Source organism: Oncorhynchus mykiss, chromosome 29 (genome assembly GCF_057628025.1).
Source record: "Oncorhynchus mykiss isolate SJ-2025 chromosome 29, ASM5762802v1, whole genome shotgun sequence".
Taxonomy (NCBI): domain Eukaryota; kingdom Metazoa; phylum Chordata; class Actinopteri; order Salmoniformes; family Salmonidae; genus Oncorhynchus; species Oncorhynchus mykiss.
Genome location: NC_143050.1, coordinates 31340001 through 31354335, shown reverse-complemented (window position 1 = coordinate 31354335; position 14335 = coordinate 31340001). Strand labels below are relative to the sequence as shown.

At 42.4% G+C, this 14335-nt stretch overlaps 1 protein-coding gene across 1 annotated transcript in view; it reads left to right on the top strand.

The window, feature by feature from the left end:
- Nucleotides 1-199: 199 nt before the first annotated feature.
- Nucleotides 200-14335, top strand: part of npdc1a (neural proliferation, differentiation and control, 1a) — a 45014-nt gene continuing 30878 nt past the window's right edge. The window contains exon 1 of the mRNA XM_021590780.3: nucleotides 200-1132. Coding sequence (XP_021446455.2) covers nucleotides 1033-1132 — 100 coding nt within the window. The 5' untranslated portion in view covers nucleotides 200-1032. The remainder of the gene's footprint in view (nucleotides 1133-14335) is intronic.

Sequence of the window (14335 nt, the reverse complement as noted above, 5' to 3'; positions counted from 1 at the left end):
CTTAGTTTTTCTTCATGCCTCAACAAAATATTACAATGTAGATGTTTTCAATGATCACATTTGTTCATAGAGGTATCTAGGTAGGTTTATGATGGCTCTATAACTTTAGAATGAATGAGATTTTATTCTATGTCTGTAACTGGGGTGGGTCTTAGTGATGTAACACAAAATTCATTCCAAGATGACGTCAATGGCCATTAAGTGTCATTTGTGGTCATGACGACCACCTTTTGTTTGTGGGGAGTCAACCATACTCCGACTTGGATTTTTGGATGAAAGCGACCAAATTTGGAGCCCAGTATCCGCTCAAAGGGAACTACTGGGAGCCCCAACCATATGTTTTTTTTATTTTACCTTTATTTAACTAGGCAAGATCAGTTAAGAACAAATTCTTATTTTCAATGACGGCCTAGGAACAGTGGGTTAGCTGCCTGTTCAGGGGCAGAACGACCTTTCTATGGCATTATAATCATGGACTTTCCATTGCGTTTCTTATCTTGCAAACAAGATAACATTGCTGCCCCCTCACCCTTGCTACAGTGATATCATCGGTGATGGTGGAACATGAGTTAAAGTCTATGTTCATTTATGTGCGACTGATAGTGGTTAATCCAGAGACAATGTAATAAACTGTTTTTGGTCAAACATTGGAGGCAACAGCAGAAAACACCTGCATTTCGCCTACCTGCCTGCGCTCGGTCTGTTAGATTGGCAAACCTGTTTTACCAAACCTGTTTTCTAATCGCGTCATGACGCCGACACCAAGATTTTACGTAGCCTACCGCCGCAGTTCACCGTGCCTCTCCATCTGATCTCTCCGTTGCAGAATTCCCCTTGCTTCAATTTGCCCACCGCGATCTTTAGCGGTGCTACGGATTAACCAGCGGCTCATAGACCGTGAACCGGACTGTCCACTAGTGTAGGATTTATTTGTCACGGAAAACACTTCGCACTGAAAACGAGTAGGGGGAATGATGACCAACCCTATGCCCCGGTGTCTGGCTCACGGTTCCTAAAGAAGTCCTCTCAAGGATGCTGCCTTCGAAGCGGATCGAACGACAACCCCGGGCCTCGCTTCAGCCCGGGGTTCTCCTGTGTATCATTCTCGCCACTGTCAGTGCAAGTATGCCAGGTAAGCATATCGTTTTATTACAGCACAAGGGAAACTGTTTCAAAATATATATATATATATATATATATATATATATATATTATATATAGTTTTGTTCTGTCTCTTGTAAAGTTATACATTATGCCTTTATTATAATGTCTTCAGATTCTCAAAACAGCCTGCATTCAATGTAAAAACAACAGCAACCATAACATATACAATAACATTATTTGGCCGATCATTTTGGGTTGAAAATTGTGCAAAGGGCACTGAAATGGATATGTTGGATATTGATATTGGATATGTTAAGTCAATTGTGTTTATGTAACGCTTAGTGCGTGACTAGGAGTTGTGAGCAAACTAAGAAAAGGGAACCAGGAAAGGGCATTCTCCGTATAGTGTATACCCTAGCAAATGGACGTAGTCTAGCCTATATTGCTTGACATGTGTTGTCATTCATATAACAATCTATAATTTTTAAGTAAATATTTATGTGCAGTCTTAGCCTATACTGCATTGGGTTAATCTAATCAAACACACAACGTGATTTTAATTCAAATGTTATTTTCATGGACATTTCGAACATGTAGACCTCATTTAAATCACAATTTTATAAGAGAGATGAGATTGAAAAGGATGAATTAGAGAATTAAAGATGCATTCTTGTGTAATTTCAAACAGTAGTTTTGGAAGTGGTGCTCACGAGTCAAAAGTGATCCCGTTTTTTTGTGCGCCACCTCATCCGATTGTGTACTATGTCACCCATTTCATGTGATATGTTACAAATGTAGCCATTTGTATATCATACAATGTTTGCAATTTGTGTGATATGTAAGATCCCAGAGTGCATCTAGAATAGTAGTGTCTGCGAGGCTATCCCCCAGCTGCGTGATATCTGGGGCCAAAAATGAGAGGTACCGACTGACCATGAGAGAATCTCTCCTGAGCTCTCAACACTGTGAGAAACACAACTGCTGGATACTCTTACACACACAATCTCTTCATTTTACTGGACACACACACACACACACATTCTCATTATCTCACTGACCACTCGCACCACTCAATCAATGAAATGTATTTTATAAAGCCCATTTTACAACAGCAGTTGTCACAAAGTGCTAGACAGATACCCAGTCTAAAAACCCAAAGAGCAAGCAATGCAGATGTAGAACCATCGTGGCTAGGAAAAACTCCCTAGAAAGACAGGAACCTAGGAAGAAACCTAGAGAGGAACCAGGCTCCGAGGTTTGTCCAGTCCTCTTCTGGCTGTTCCATTTAGGACAGATCGTTCTTCAAGAGGTTTAAACATTCATAGATGACCATCAGGGTCAGATAATAACCACAGTGGTTATAGGGGGTGGAACACAATAACACCTCAGGAGTAAATGTCAGTTGGCTTTTCATAGCCGAGCATTCAGAGGTTAAGAGAGAGAGAGAGCGATTCGGGAGCATTAAGGTGTCCGTAGGCTTCCCAGACAAAACAGTTTGGAAGAGTTTGTGCATATATTATGAGGACATTTTGTGACGTTTTTGTTCATGTTGGACTTCGGCAGTTCGGGCACACAACATGTTTTGGGGCACAAGCCGAAATTCGGGAGCCGATGTATATGAGCCTTCGTCTGTGATTGGTCAACAGTAGGGATTCTTCAATAAAGTATTTGTCGTCATTCCACGAGACACAATTTTCATGCACCAACCATCTGTTAGATGTAAAATCGCACAACTAAGATCTCTGCAAAAAAAGTCAAAATTAATGACAGATTTCTTGATTTATCTTAGATTAATTCTGACTTTTGAGAAAGTGGGAGTGGCTAGGTTGTTGCTACGGTGACTCGAGGAACAAACTAAATTAACTGCCAGGGTACAATATAATGAACATAACACACCCACAAAGTACAACACCGCCAAGACCCAAATCTAATTTTTTAATGAGCAGTAGAAAAACACATGCGGACTCAGGCCAGGGGAGAAGGACTGCTCCCTCTCATTGAGGATTTCAAATTCAAGGCCGACCGGGGTTCTGCAGGTTATGTTTTCATAAAGCAGGAACCCCCATAAGGGGAGTATGGCGGCTCTTCATGGTCAATATTCGTGGACATACATTTTTTTTTTAACACAGTCATGGTAGCAATACTTGCTTCTATTTCACCAGTATGTCTTGAACCAATTATTTACAAAACACACACAGATTTTTTTTATTTAGTTAGGCAAGTCGGTTAAGAACAAATTCTTATTTGCAATGACGAACCTGGATGAAGCTGGGGCAAACCTGGACGATGCTGGGCCAATTGTGCGCCGCCCTATAGGACTCCCAATCAAGGCCGGTTGTGATACAGCCTGGATTCGAACCAGGGTGTCTGTAGTGACGCCTATATCACTGAGATGCAGTGCCTTAGATACTCAATGAGGGGGCAGCCCTGAGCTAGTCTGCAACGTCACTTCCTAGAGTAGCTCACACTGCACATAAAATGTTTCCAAAAACTCCTCCAAGAAGCAAGATGGTGATACATTAAAACAGCACTTCTTGATCTTCAAATGTGCAACTGAGACTTCACATAGGAAGTCGGATGACAACGGGGGGTTACATAACCTATGACTTCCATTCTTTTTACAAGCCAGTAACTCCGACCCTGTTATAGGGTCAGAGGCAGTGAAATCAAATCAAATGTTATTTCTCACATGTACCGAATACAACAGGTTGTGGACTTTACAGTGTAGGCGAGTGGAGAGTCAGGCAGAGACAGCAAGGGTGGTCACTCCAGTGCCTTGTCGTTCAACTTTCGCACCCCTGGACCTGACTACACTCAATCGTAGGACCTACTGAAGAGATGAGCCTTCGGTAAGGATTAAAGGTTGAGACAGAGTCTGCGTCTCTCACATGGGTAGGCAGACCATTCCAAAAAAAAGGATCTCTATAGGAGAAAGCCCTGCCTTCAGCTGTTTGCTTAGAAATTCTAGGAACAACGAGGAGGCCTGCGTCTTGTGACCGTAGCGTACGTGTAGGTATGTACGTCAGGACCATCCTCTCTCTGCCCCTTTAACTTCCTCCTTCTATGCTGATTCTCCCTGTTGTCATCCGTGTTTTGTTTTTTAAGGTCAGGTATGTCATTGCAGAGGCAGTGCTTTTGTGTGGCTCACTGGCACTCTTGTCACTAATAGTATTCAGTGATTCTCCTGGGGGCTGGCTTGTGTTAGATGGAGAGATTACAGAGATTACAGTTTAACTGTTATTGCTAGTCACAAATAACATGTGCACGCACATGCACGCAAGTGCACATTCACACAGTGGTGGGAAAAGTACCCAATTGTCATACTTGAGTAGAAGTAAAGATGCCATCATAGAAAATGACTCAAGTGAAAGTCACTCAGTAAAATACTTCTTGAGTAGAAGTCTAAAAGTATTTGGTTTTAAATATACTTAAGTATCAAAAGTAAAAGTATAAATCATTTCAAATTGCTCATATTAGGCAAACTAGATTTCCTTGCATTTTGTTTTTTAAGGATAGACAGGGGTACACTCCAACACTGACATAATTTACAAATGAATAATTTGTGTTTAGTGAGTCCGACAGATCAGAGGCAGTAGGGATGACCAGGATGTCCTCTTGATAAGTGTGTGAATTTAACAATTTTCCTGTCCTGTTAAGCATTCAAAATGTAATGAGTACTTTTGGGTGTCAAATGTATGGAGTAAAAAGTACATTATTTATTTAGTAACTATTTTCTTAACTCTATTGAACTGCATTGTTGGTTAAGGGCTTTTAAGTAAGCATTTCACTGTGTTGTATTTGGCGCATGTTTTATTTTTTATTTATTTCACCTTTATTTAACCAGGTAGGCTAGTTGAGAACAAGTTCTCATTTACAACTGCGACCTGGCCAAGATAAAGCATAGCAGTGTGAACAGACAACACAGAGTTACACATGGAGTAAACAATTAACAAGTCAATAATACAGTAGGAAAAAGGAGAGTCTATATACATTGTGTGCAAAAGGCATGAGGAGGTAGGCGAATAATTACAATTTTGCAGATTAACACTGGAGTGATAAATGATCAGATGGTCATGTACAGGTAGAGATATTGGTGTGCAAAAGAGCAGAAAATAAAATAAATAAAAACAGTATGGGGATGAGGTAGGTAAAAAATGGGTGGGCTATTTACCGATAGACTATGTACAGCTGCAGCGATCGGTTAGCTGCTCAGATAGCAGCTGTTTGAAGTTGGCGAGGGAGATAAGTCTCCAACTTCAGCGATTTTTGCAATTCGTTCCAGTCACAGGCAGCAGAGAACTGGAACGAAAGGTGGCCAAATGAGGTGTGAAATAACATTTGATTTGATTTACATTCAGTAACGGAATTACATGTGTTCCTGATATGTATAGTGCATTCGGAAAGTATTCAGACCCCTTGACTTTTTTGTTACGTTAGATTTATTTGAAAATGAATTATATAACACATTTCCTCATTAATTTACACACAATACCCAATAATGACGAAGCGAACACATGTTTTTAGATTTGTTAGCAAATTTATAAAACATTAGAAACATACCTTATTTACATAACTATTCAGACCCTTTGCTATGAGACTCGAAATTGAGCTCAGATGCATCCTGTTTCCATTGATCATCCTTGATGTTTCTACAACTTGATTGGAGTCCACCTGTAGTAAATTCAATTGATTGGACATGATTTGGAAAGGCACAGACCTGTCTATATAAGGTCTCACAGTTGACAGTGCATATCAGAGCAAAAACCATGCCATGAGGTCGAAATAATTGTCCGTAGAGCTCCGAGACAGGATTGTGTCAAGGAAGGGTACCAAAAAATGTTTGCAGCACTGAAGGTCCCCAAGAACACAGTGGCCTCTCATTCTTAAATGGAAGAAGTTTGGAACCACCAAGACTCTTCCAAGAGCTGGCCGCCTGGCCAAACTGAGCAATCGGGGGAAGGGCCTTGTTCAAGGGAGGTGACCAAGAACCCGATGGTCACTCTGACAGAGTTCCTCTGGTGGAGTGCTGCAGAGATGGTTGTCCTTCTGGAAGGTTCTCCATACTCCACAATCAGGCCTTTATGGTAGAGTTGCCAAACGGAAGCCACTCCTCAGTAAAAGGCACATGACTTGGAGTTTTCCAAAAGGCACCTAAAGGACTCTCAGACCATGAGAAACAAGATTCTCTGGTCTGATGAAACCAAGATTGAACTCTTTGGCCTGAATGGCCATCCCTACAATGTAACATGGTGGTAGGAGCATCATGTTGAAAATAGCTGTGCAGCAATGCTCACCATCCAACCTGACAGAGCTTGAGAGGATCTGCAGGGAAGAATGGGAGAAACACCCCCAAATACATGTGTGCCAAGATTGTATCGTCATGCCCAAGAAGACCTGAGGCTGTAGTTGCTGCCAAAGGTGCTTCAACAAAGTACTGAGTAAAGGGTCTGAATACTTATGTAAATGTGTTTTTTTTTTATTCATTTGCAATAAATTCTAAAAACCTGGTTTTGCTTTGTCATTATGGGGTATTGTGTGTAGATTGATGAGAAAAAAAAAATATATATATATCCATTTTAAAAGGCTGTAACATAACAAAATGTGGAAAAAGTCAAGGGGTCTGAATACTTTCCAAATGCACAGTACTATACATAAATGCACAATAATGGATATGAATATCATTCTTTTCATGGTGATGTATCCTGAATAGGTACACAAATAGACATTTGCAATATTCTTCTTTTGCATATTTGGCTGGTATTCTACACATGGGCTATTATTGTAATGAGGTCCACCCCCAAACAAGACCACATTTGGTTGGTCTGGAGCAGACCAAATCTGAACCAATCATAGACGTCTATGTTTCACAAGTTTGGACATCACAGTACAGCACAGTAGAGTAGAATGGAGTTCCGTAGAGTTCAGTACAGTACTGTACTCTAGTGTGCTCTACTGTACAGTTCTGCACTGTACTTTTCTTTACTCTACTGTATTGTATTGTTCTGTTCTTTAGTGTGCTGTCCAAACTTGTGAAACATAGATGTCTATGATTGGTTCAGATTTGGTTTGGCCAGAGTGGACTGACCAAATTTCAACTACTTTTCAACCTCAATGGATGTCCGGTGTTGGTCGGTGCTCGTTGCAGTAAATGGAAAAAGAGTAGGTGGTAGGTGTCATGGTAGGTATCAGGAAGACCCGGGAAGGTGACATTAACTGGAGAGAGAGAGGCTCTAACCACTTCTGGGAAAATTGGAAACACTGAACAAACCAACAACACAAAGAATTATCTATACAAAATGGAGATGTATGGGTAAACCACTTCTCCAGTCTTTTTGGCTCTAGAACGAAGAACAAACAGCAAAAACATATACATGATCAATTAAACTATTAAAGACTACCAGAACCCATTTGATTCTCCAATTACCTTGAATGAACTATAGGATAAAATAAAAACCCTCCAACCCAAAAAGGCCTGTGGTGTTTATGGTATCCTCAATGAATTGATCAAATACACAGACAACAGCTCTGGCATCTTCCCCAATATTTGGAACCAAGGACTGATCATCCCAATCCACAAAAGTGGAGACAAAATTTGACCCCAATAAATACAGTGGGATATGCGTCAACAGCAACCTTGGGAAAATTCTCTGCATTTTCATAAACAGCAGACTTGTATATTTCCTCAGTGAAAACAATGTACTGAGCAAATGTCTGACTGGCTTTTTACCAATTTATCGTACGACAGACCACATATTCACCCTGCACACCCTAATTGACAAACAAACCGAAACAATGGCAAAGTCTTCTCATGCTTTGTTGATTTCAAAAAAACCTTCGACTCAATTTGGCATGTGGGTCTGCTATACAAATTGATGTAGTGTTGTTGGGGGAAAAACACAACATTATAAAATCCATGTACACAAACAAGTGTGCGGTCAAAATAGGCAAAAAACACATTTCTTCCCACATGGCTGTGGGGAGACAGGGATGCATCTTAAGCCCCACCCTCTTCAACATATATATCAACGAATTGGCACGGGCACTAGAACAGTCTGCAGCACCCGGCCTCACCCTACTAGAATCTGATGTCAAATATCTACTGTTTGCTGATAATCTGGTGCTTCTGCCACCAACCAAGGAGGGCCTACTACAGCAGCACCTAGATCTTCTGCACAGATTATGCCAGACCTGGGCCCTGACAGTAAATCTCAGTAAGACCAAAATAATGGTGTTCCAAAAAAGGTCCAGTCGCCAGGACCACAAATACAAATTCCATCTAGACACCGTTGCCCTAGAGCACACAAAAAAACTATACATACTTCAGCCTAAAAATCAGCGCCACAGGGAACTTCCACAAAGTTGCGATTTCCAAACCTTCCTTAACTTACAGAGAGATTAACCTGGAGAGATGAACACTGTGACCTACCCAAACTTAAGGAAAGCTTTGACTATGTACAGACTCGGTGAGCATAGCCTTGCTATTGAGAAAGGCAGACCTGGCTCTCAAGAGAAGCCAGGCTATGTGCACACTGCCCACAAAATGAGGTGGAAACTGAGCTGCACTTCCTAACCTCCTGCCAAATGTATGACCATATTAGAGATACATATTTCCCTCAGATTATCTACTGGGTGAAATACCACAGTGTGCCATCACAACAGCAATATTTGTGACCTGTTGCCACAAGATATGGGTAACTAGTGAAGAGCAAACACCACTGTAAATACAACCCATATGTAGAGTATGTTTATGTATTTTCCCTTTAGTACTTTAACCATTTGCACATCCTTACAACACTATATACAGTTGAAGTCAGTTGAAGTCAGTCAAATACATTTAAACTCAGTTTTTCACAATTCCTGACATTTAATCCTAGTAAACAAAATCCCCTGTCTTAGGTCAGTTAGGATCACCACTTTATTTTAAGAATGTGAAATGTCAGAATAATAGTAGAGTGGTTTATTTCAGGTTTTATTTATTTCATCACATTCCCAGTGGGTCAGAAGTTTACATACAATCAAATAGTATTTGGTAGCATTGCCTTTAAATTGTTTAACTTGGGTCAAATGTTTCGGGTAGCCTTCCACAAGCTTCCCACAATAAGTTGGGTGAACGTTTGGCCCATTCCTCCTGAGCTGGTGTAACTGAGTCAGGATTGTAGGCCTCCTTGCTCACACACACAGGTCAGGGCTTTGTGATGGCCACTCCAATACCTTGATTTTGTTGCCCTTAAGCCATTTTGCCACAAGTTTGTAAGTATGCTTGGGGTCATTGTCCATTTGGAAGACCCATTTGCGACCAAGCTTTAACTTCCTGACTGATGTCTATAGATATTGCTTCAATATATCCACATACTTTTCCTTCCTCATGAAGCCATCTATTTTTTGAAGTGCACCAGTCCCTCCTGCAGCAAAGCACCCCCACAACATGATGCTGCCACCCCCGTGCTTCACGGTTGGGCTGGTGTTTTTCATCTTGCAAGCCTCCCCCTTTTTCCTCCAAACACAACGATGGTCACTAAAACACATTTGTGTACACAATTTGAGAGAAATAAGCTTTTTTTTGCATATGGAACATTTCTGAGCTTTTGTTTCAGCTCATAAAACATGAGACCAAGAATTTACATGTGTCTCACTGGGCCATGAGTCCAGCAGACTGCTCTCACTTGGGGCCAAAGCCAGGCCATTGGTACTTTTCAGCAACATTTACATAACAATGGCTAACTGTGAACTTTAACACCTTCCCAGAAAGCAACTGTTTTGATTATGCAGAGGTTATTGATTCTGCTCTTCACAAGTCCTCACTGTCAGCCCTAGCTATGGAAAAACAAGGGTGTAACACTGGTGTTGTAGTCGAAAAGCGGCGTAAGTGACGAATGCTGTTACTACCTGCTCTGAGATCAGTTAGGCTCAGGAGGGGTCAGAAGACTGTGATTCAGTAATAAAGCTGGATTGAGGAACCTGGCAGTGAAAATACATAAATCCTGGTCTTGAACCAACATGGCAGCAGGCACTAAGCCGATAAAGACCTCAGAGAGCGGGTTAGGAACTATTCTGCAGCTACTGGTGCGTTAATATGATGTAATGTTTCATTTATAAGCTAGAACTCATTCTTCATTATCACCCTGGCCAAATGTGAGCTAAAAACCTACTTTTTCCAAGATTAGGTATAATATAAAGAAATGTACTACACGTCCATAGATGCAGAGGAAGACTATACAGTTGAGTGGTTGCTCTCAGAAAGATTCCTTTGAAATGAATGTTGCACTTTTGAAATCTCTTGCGTAACAACCAGAAAGGAGGTATTATCGATCTGTTTTCCTTCGTTCCTTTTCCTTATTGCGTTCCTCCTGAACAAATGCTGTTTGGTTGGTCTTTGGGGAAAGGAGGAAGAAAGGAAGATTGTTTTTTCTCACAACACAGGGACTTGTTGCCGTGGCAACTCTGAAGCCTCACAGCAGACCAGGCAAGCAAGTTTCTCCCAGCCAGCCCAGGGGAAATCATGGCACAGACTCTCAGTGAAATTGTGCCTGGCAATGTGATTCCTCCCATTGATCCAGAGATATTTAACCAGACTTAACCCATTTCATCTTGAATCAATGCTGTCTATGTTGCGCTGTAGGGTTTCTGCTAATCTCACTGTCCTCTGAGAGAGAGAGAGATGTCAAAAAAAAAGAGAGAGAATGAAGACAGTGAAGGCTTGCTGTATTTGTGGTAGTCACTGCTGTCATGGCGCAGATGAACAGGCTGTGTCTGTGTGTCCTATTTTCTGTCATCTGTTCTGGTTCTCACTAATGCTAATAACCAGGTCATTAGCCTAATGGACATTGGTAATAACTGGCTGTGTCAGACATTATGGAAATGGTTTTCTGTGTGTGTGAAGAGAGAGAGAGAGAAGGGAGCAAGAGATAGGGAGGAGGAAAGACATGTGCAGTATGAAAGTTATCAGTGATGCACAGCAGAGAAAGAGTCTGACCCGGCTTCACCCGTTATTGTGGAACTGTGAAGTCGTGTGTCAGTCAAATCCACTATTCAGGAACAAATGATTTCACTTGTCTGAATTCACTTCCTTGTCATTTTTTGCCTTGTCACCCCCACACAGTGAGTGACTGTAATTTATGTCTGTCTTATACTGAACAAAAATATAAATGCAACATTTTAAAGTGTTGGTCCCATGTTTCATGAGCTTCAATTAAAGATCCCAGATGTTTTTTTTACATCCCTGTTAGTGAGAATTTCTACATTACCAAGACAATCTATCCACCTGACAGGTGTGGAATACCAAGAAAATGATCAAACACCATTATCATTACACAGATGCACCTTGAGCTGGGGACAATAAACGGCCACTCTAAAATGTGCAGTTTTGTCACACAACACAATGCCACGGATGTCTTAAGTTTTGAGGGAGTGTGCAATTGGCATGTTGACTGCAGGAATGTCCAACAGAGCTGTTGCCAGAGAATTAGTTTTTTTCTCTACCATAAGCCACCTTCAACGTCTTTTTAGAGAATTTGGCAGTACGTCCAACCAACTTCTCAACTGCAGGCCACGTGTAATCACGCCAGCCCAGGACCTCCACATCCAGCTTCATTACCTGCGGTATCGTCTGTGACCAGTCACCAAGACAGCTGAAACTGTGGGTTTGTACAACTGAAGAGTTTCTGCTCAAACAGTCAGAAACTCATCTGCGTACCCTATCGTCACTGGCACGCTGGAGAAGTGTGCTCTTCATGGATGAATCCGGGTTTCAACTGTACCAGGCAGATGGCAGACAGCAAGTAAGGCGTCGTATGGGCAATCGATTTTCTGATTTCAATGTTATGAACAGAGTGCCCCATTGTGGCGGTGGGGTTATGGTATGGGCAGGCATAAGCTATGGACAACAAAGACCATTGCCTTTTATAGATGGCAATTTGAATGCACAGAGATACCATGACAAGTCCTGAGGCCCATTGCTGTGCCATTCATCTCCCGCCATCACCTTATGTTTCAGCATGATAATGCACGGCCCCATGACGCAATGATATCCAGCACGGCCCCATGACGCCAATATCCAGCAACTTCGCACAGCCGGGCCTCCCGAGTGGCACAGTGGTCTAAGGCACTGCATCGCAGTGCTAGCTGTGCGACCAGAGATTCTGGATTTGAGTCCAGTATTTGTAGCAGCCGCCCACGACTGGGAGACACATTTGGCCAGCGTCGTCCGGGTTAGGGGAGGGTTTGGCCGGCAGGGATGGCCTTGTCCCATCGCGCACTAGAGTCTCCTGTGGCGTGCCGGGCGCAGTGCACACTGACACGGTCACCAGGTGCACAGTGTTTCCTCCGACACATTGGTGCAGCTGGCTTCTGGCGTAAGTGGGCATTGTGTCAAGAAGTTGTGCGGCTTGGTTGGGTTGTGTTTTGGAGGACGCACAGCTCTTCGCCTCTCCTAAATCCATACGGGAGTTGCAGCGATGAGACAAGACTGTAACTACCAATTGGATACCACGAAATTGGTGAGAAATGGGGTAAAAAAAAAAAAAACTTTGTACAGCCATTGAAGAGGAGAGCGACAACATACACAGGCCACAATCAACAGCCTAATCAACTCTATGCGAAGGAGATGTGTCATGCTGTATGAGGCAAATGGTGGTCACATGAGATAGACTGGTTGTCTCATCCACGCCCCTACTTTAAAAAGGTATACATATCTGTATTCCCAGTCATGTGAAATCCATAGATTAGGGCCTAATTAAGTTATTTCCTTATATGAACTGTAACTCAGTAAAATCTTTGAAATTGTTGCATGTTGCGTTTATATTTTTTGTTCGGTGTAGTTGTGAGGTTTTGTGTGTGACTGTGAGTGCATCTGCTTCCACTCTAAAGGTGCAGTGTGAGCCTCAAGGGCCTCTTCAACACTTTTGAAGGACTTAACAAGAAAGCGCTATTGCGACAGAGTCTCTTGTCAGGCTTTTTTCACTGAAGATAAATCAAATCAAATTTTTGTGAACAACAGGTGCAGACTTGCTCCACAACAGCCCTTCCGTTTCCTGAAGTCCACTATCAGCTCCTTTGTCTTGCTGACGTTGAGAGAGAGGTTGTTGTCCCCTATATAGCCTCCCTATAGACTGTCTCATCGTCATCGGTGATCAGGCCTACCACCACCGTGTCGTCTGCAAACTTAATGATGGTGTTGGAGTCACGTGTGGCCACGCAGTCGTGGGTGAACAAGGAGTACAGGGAGGGACTACGCATGCACCTCTGAGGGGCCCCCGTGTTGAGGGTCAGCATGGCAGATGTGTTATTGACTTCTCTCACCACCTGGAGGCGGCCTGTCAGGAAGTCCAGGATCTAGTAGCAGAGGGAGGTGTTCAGTCCCCGGGTCTTTAGCTTAGTGATGAGCTTGGAGGGTGCAATGGTGTTGAACGCTGATAAGGTATTTGCTCACCTATATCAGGGTCATGGTTAAATCACCAGACTGAACCTGTATCCTGAGGATAGGAACAGCTTGGTTTGATAGGGCCATTTTCCCACTCGTTTCAAATTGCACTATACTTTTAACCCTGTGGGCCCTGGTGCCGTTTGATACCCATCCCACGATACATGCTTCCATTAATATGATGAGTGTAGACGGCCAGCTCTAACTAATACAGTTAGGCCTATTATGCTCTATTTGCAGTCACAAGGTATGAATGGGATAAGGGTGCTTCAAACCTTTAATGCACATTGTCTGACAGACGTGGTATATCAGACCGTATACCATGGGTGTGGAAAAACATTTAATTGTATTGCTGTAATTACTTTGGTAACCAGTTTATAATAGCAATAAGGCACCTTGTGGGTTTTTGCTATATGGCCAATATACCAGGGTTAAGGGCTGTGGCCAAGCATTCTGCGTTGCGTCGTACATAAGAGAACAGCCCTTAGCCGTGGTATATTGGCCATATACCACACCTCCTCCGGCCTTATTGCATAAATGAATAATACTCTTTGTGAGTACTGGCTGTTTGGTATAGTTGAATAACTCATGGGCTTCACGCCTATTACGTATGTTCCTGTTTTGAGATGAGAATTTATAATTGGGCTACAAAAAAATGCCCTGTCCTTGCTGGGTGAAATATTAACAGTGACACTTCCTATACAGACGTGTGCGTCCATTAGATTGTCTGAGGCAGACCTAGTCGTATCCTCCGCAACGGTCTCTTCAGTCTATGCTGATGCTGCTATCTGCAGTCACTTGACTTGGGAGCAT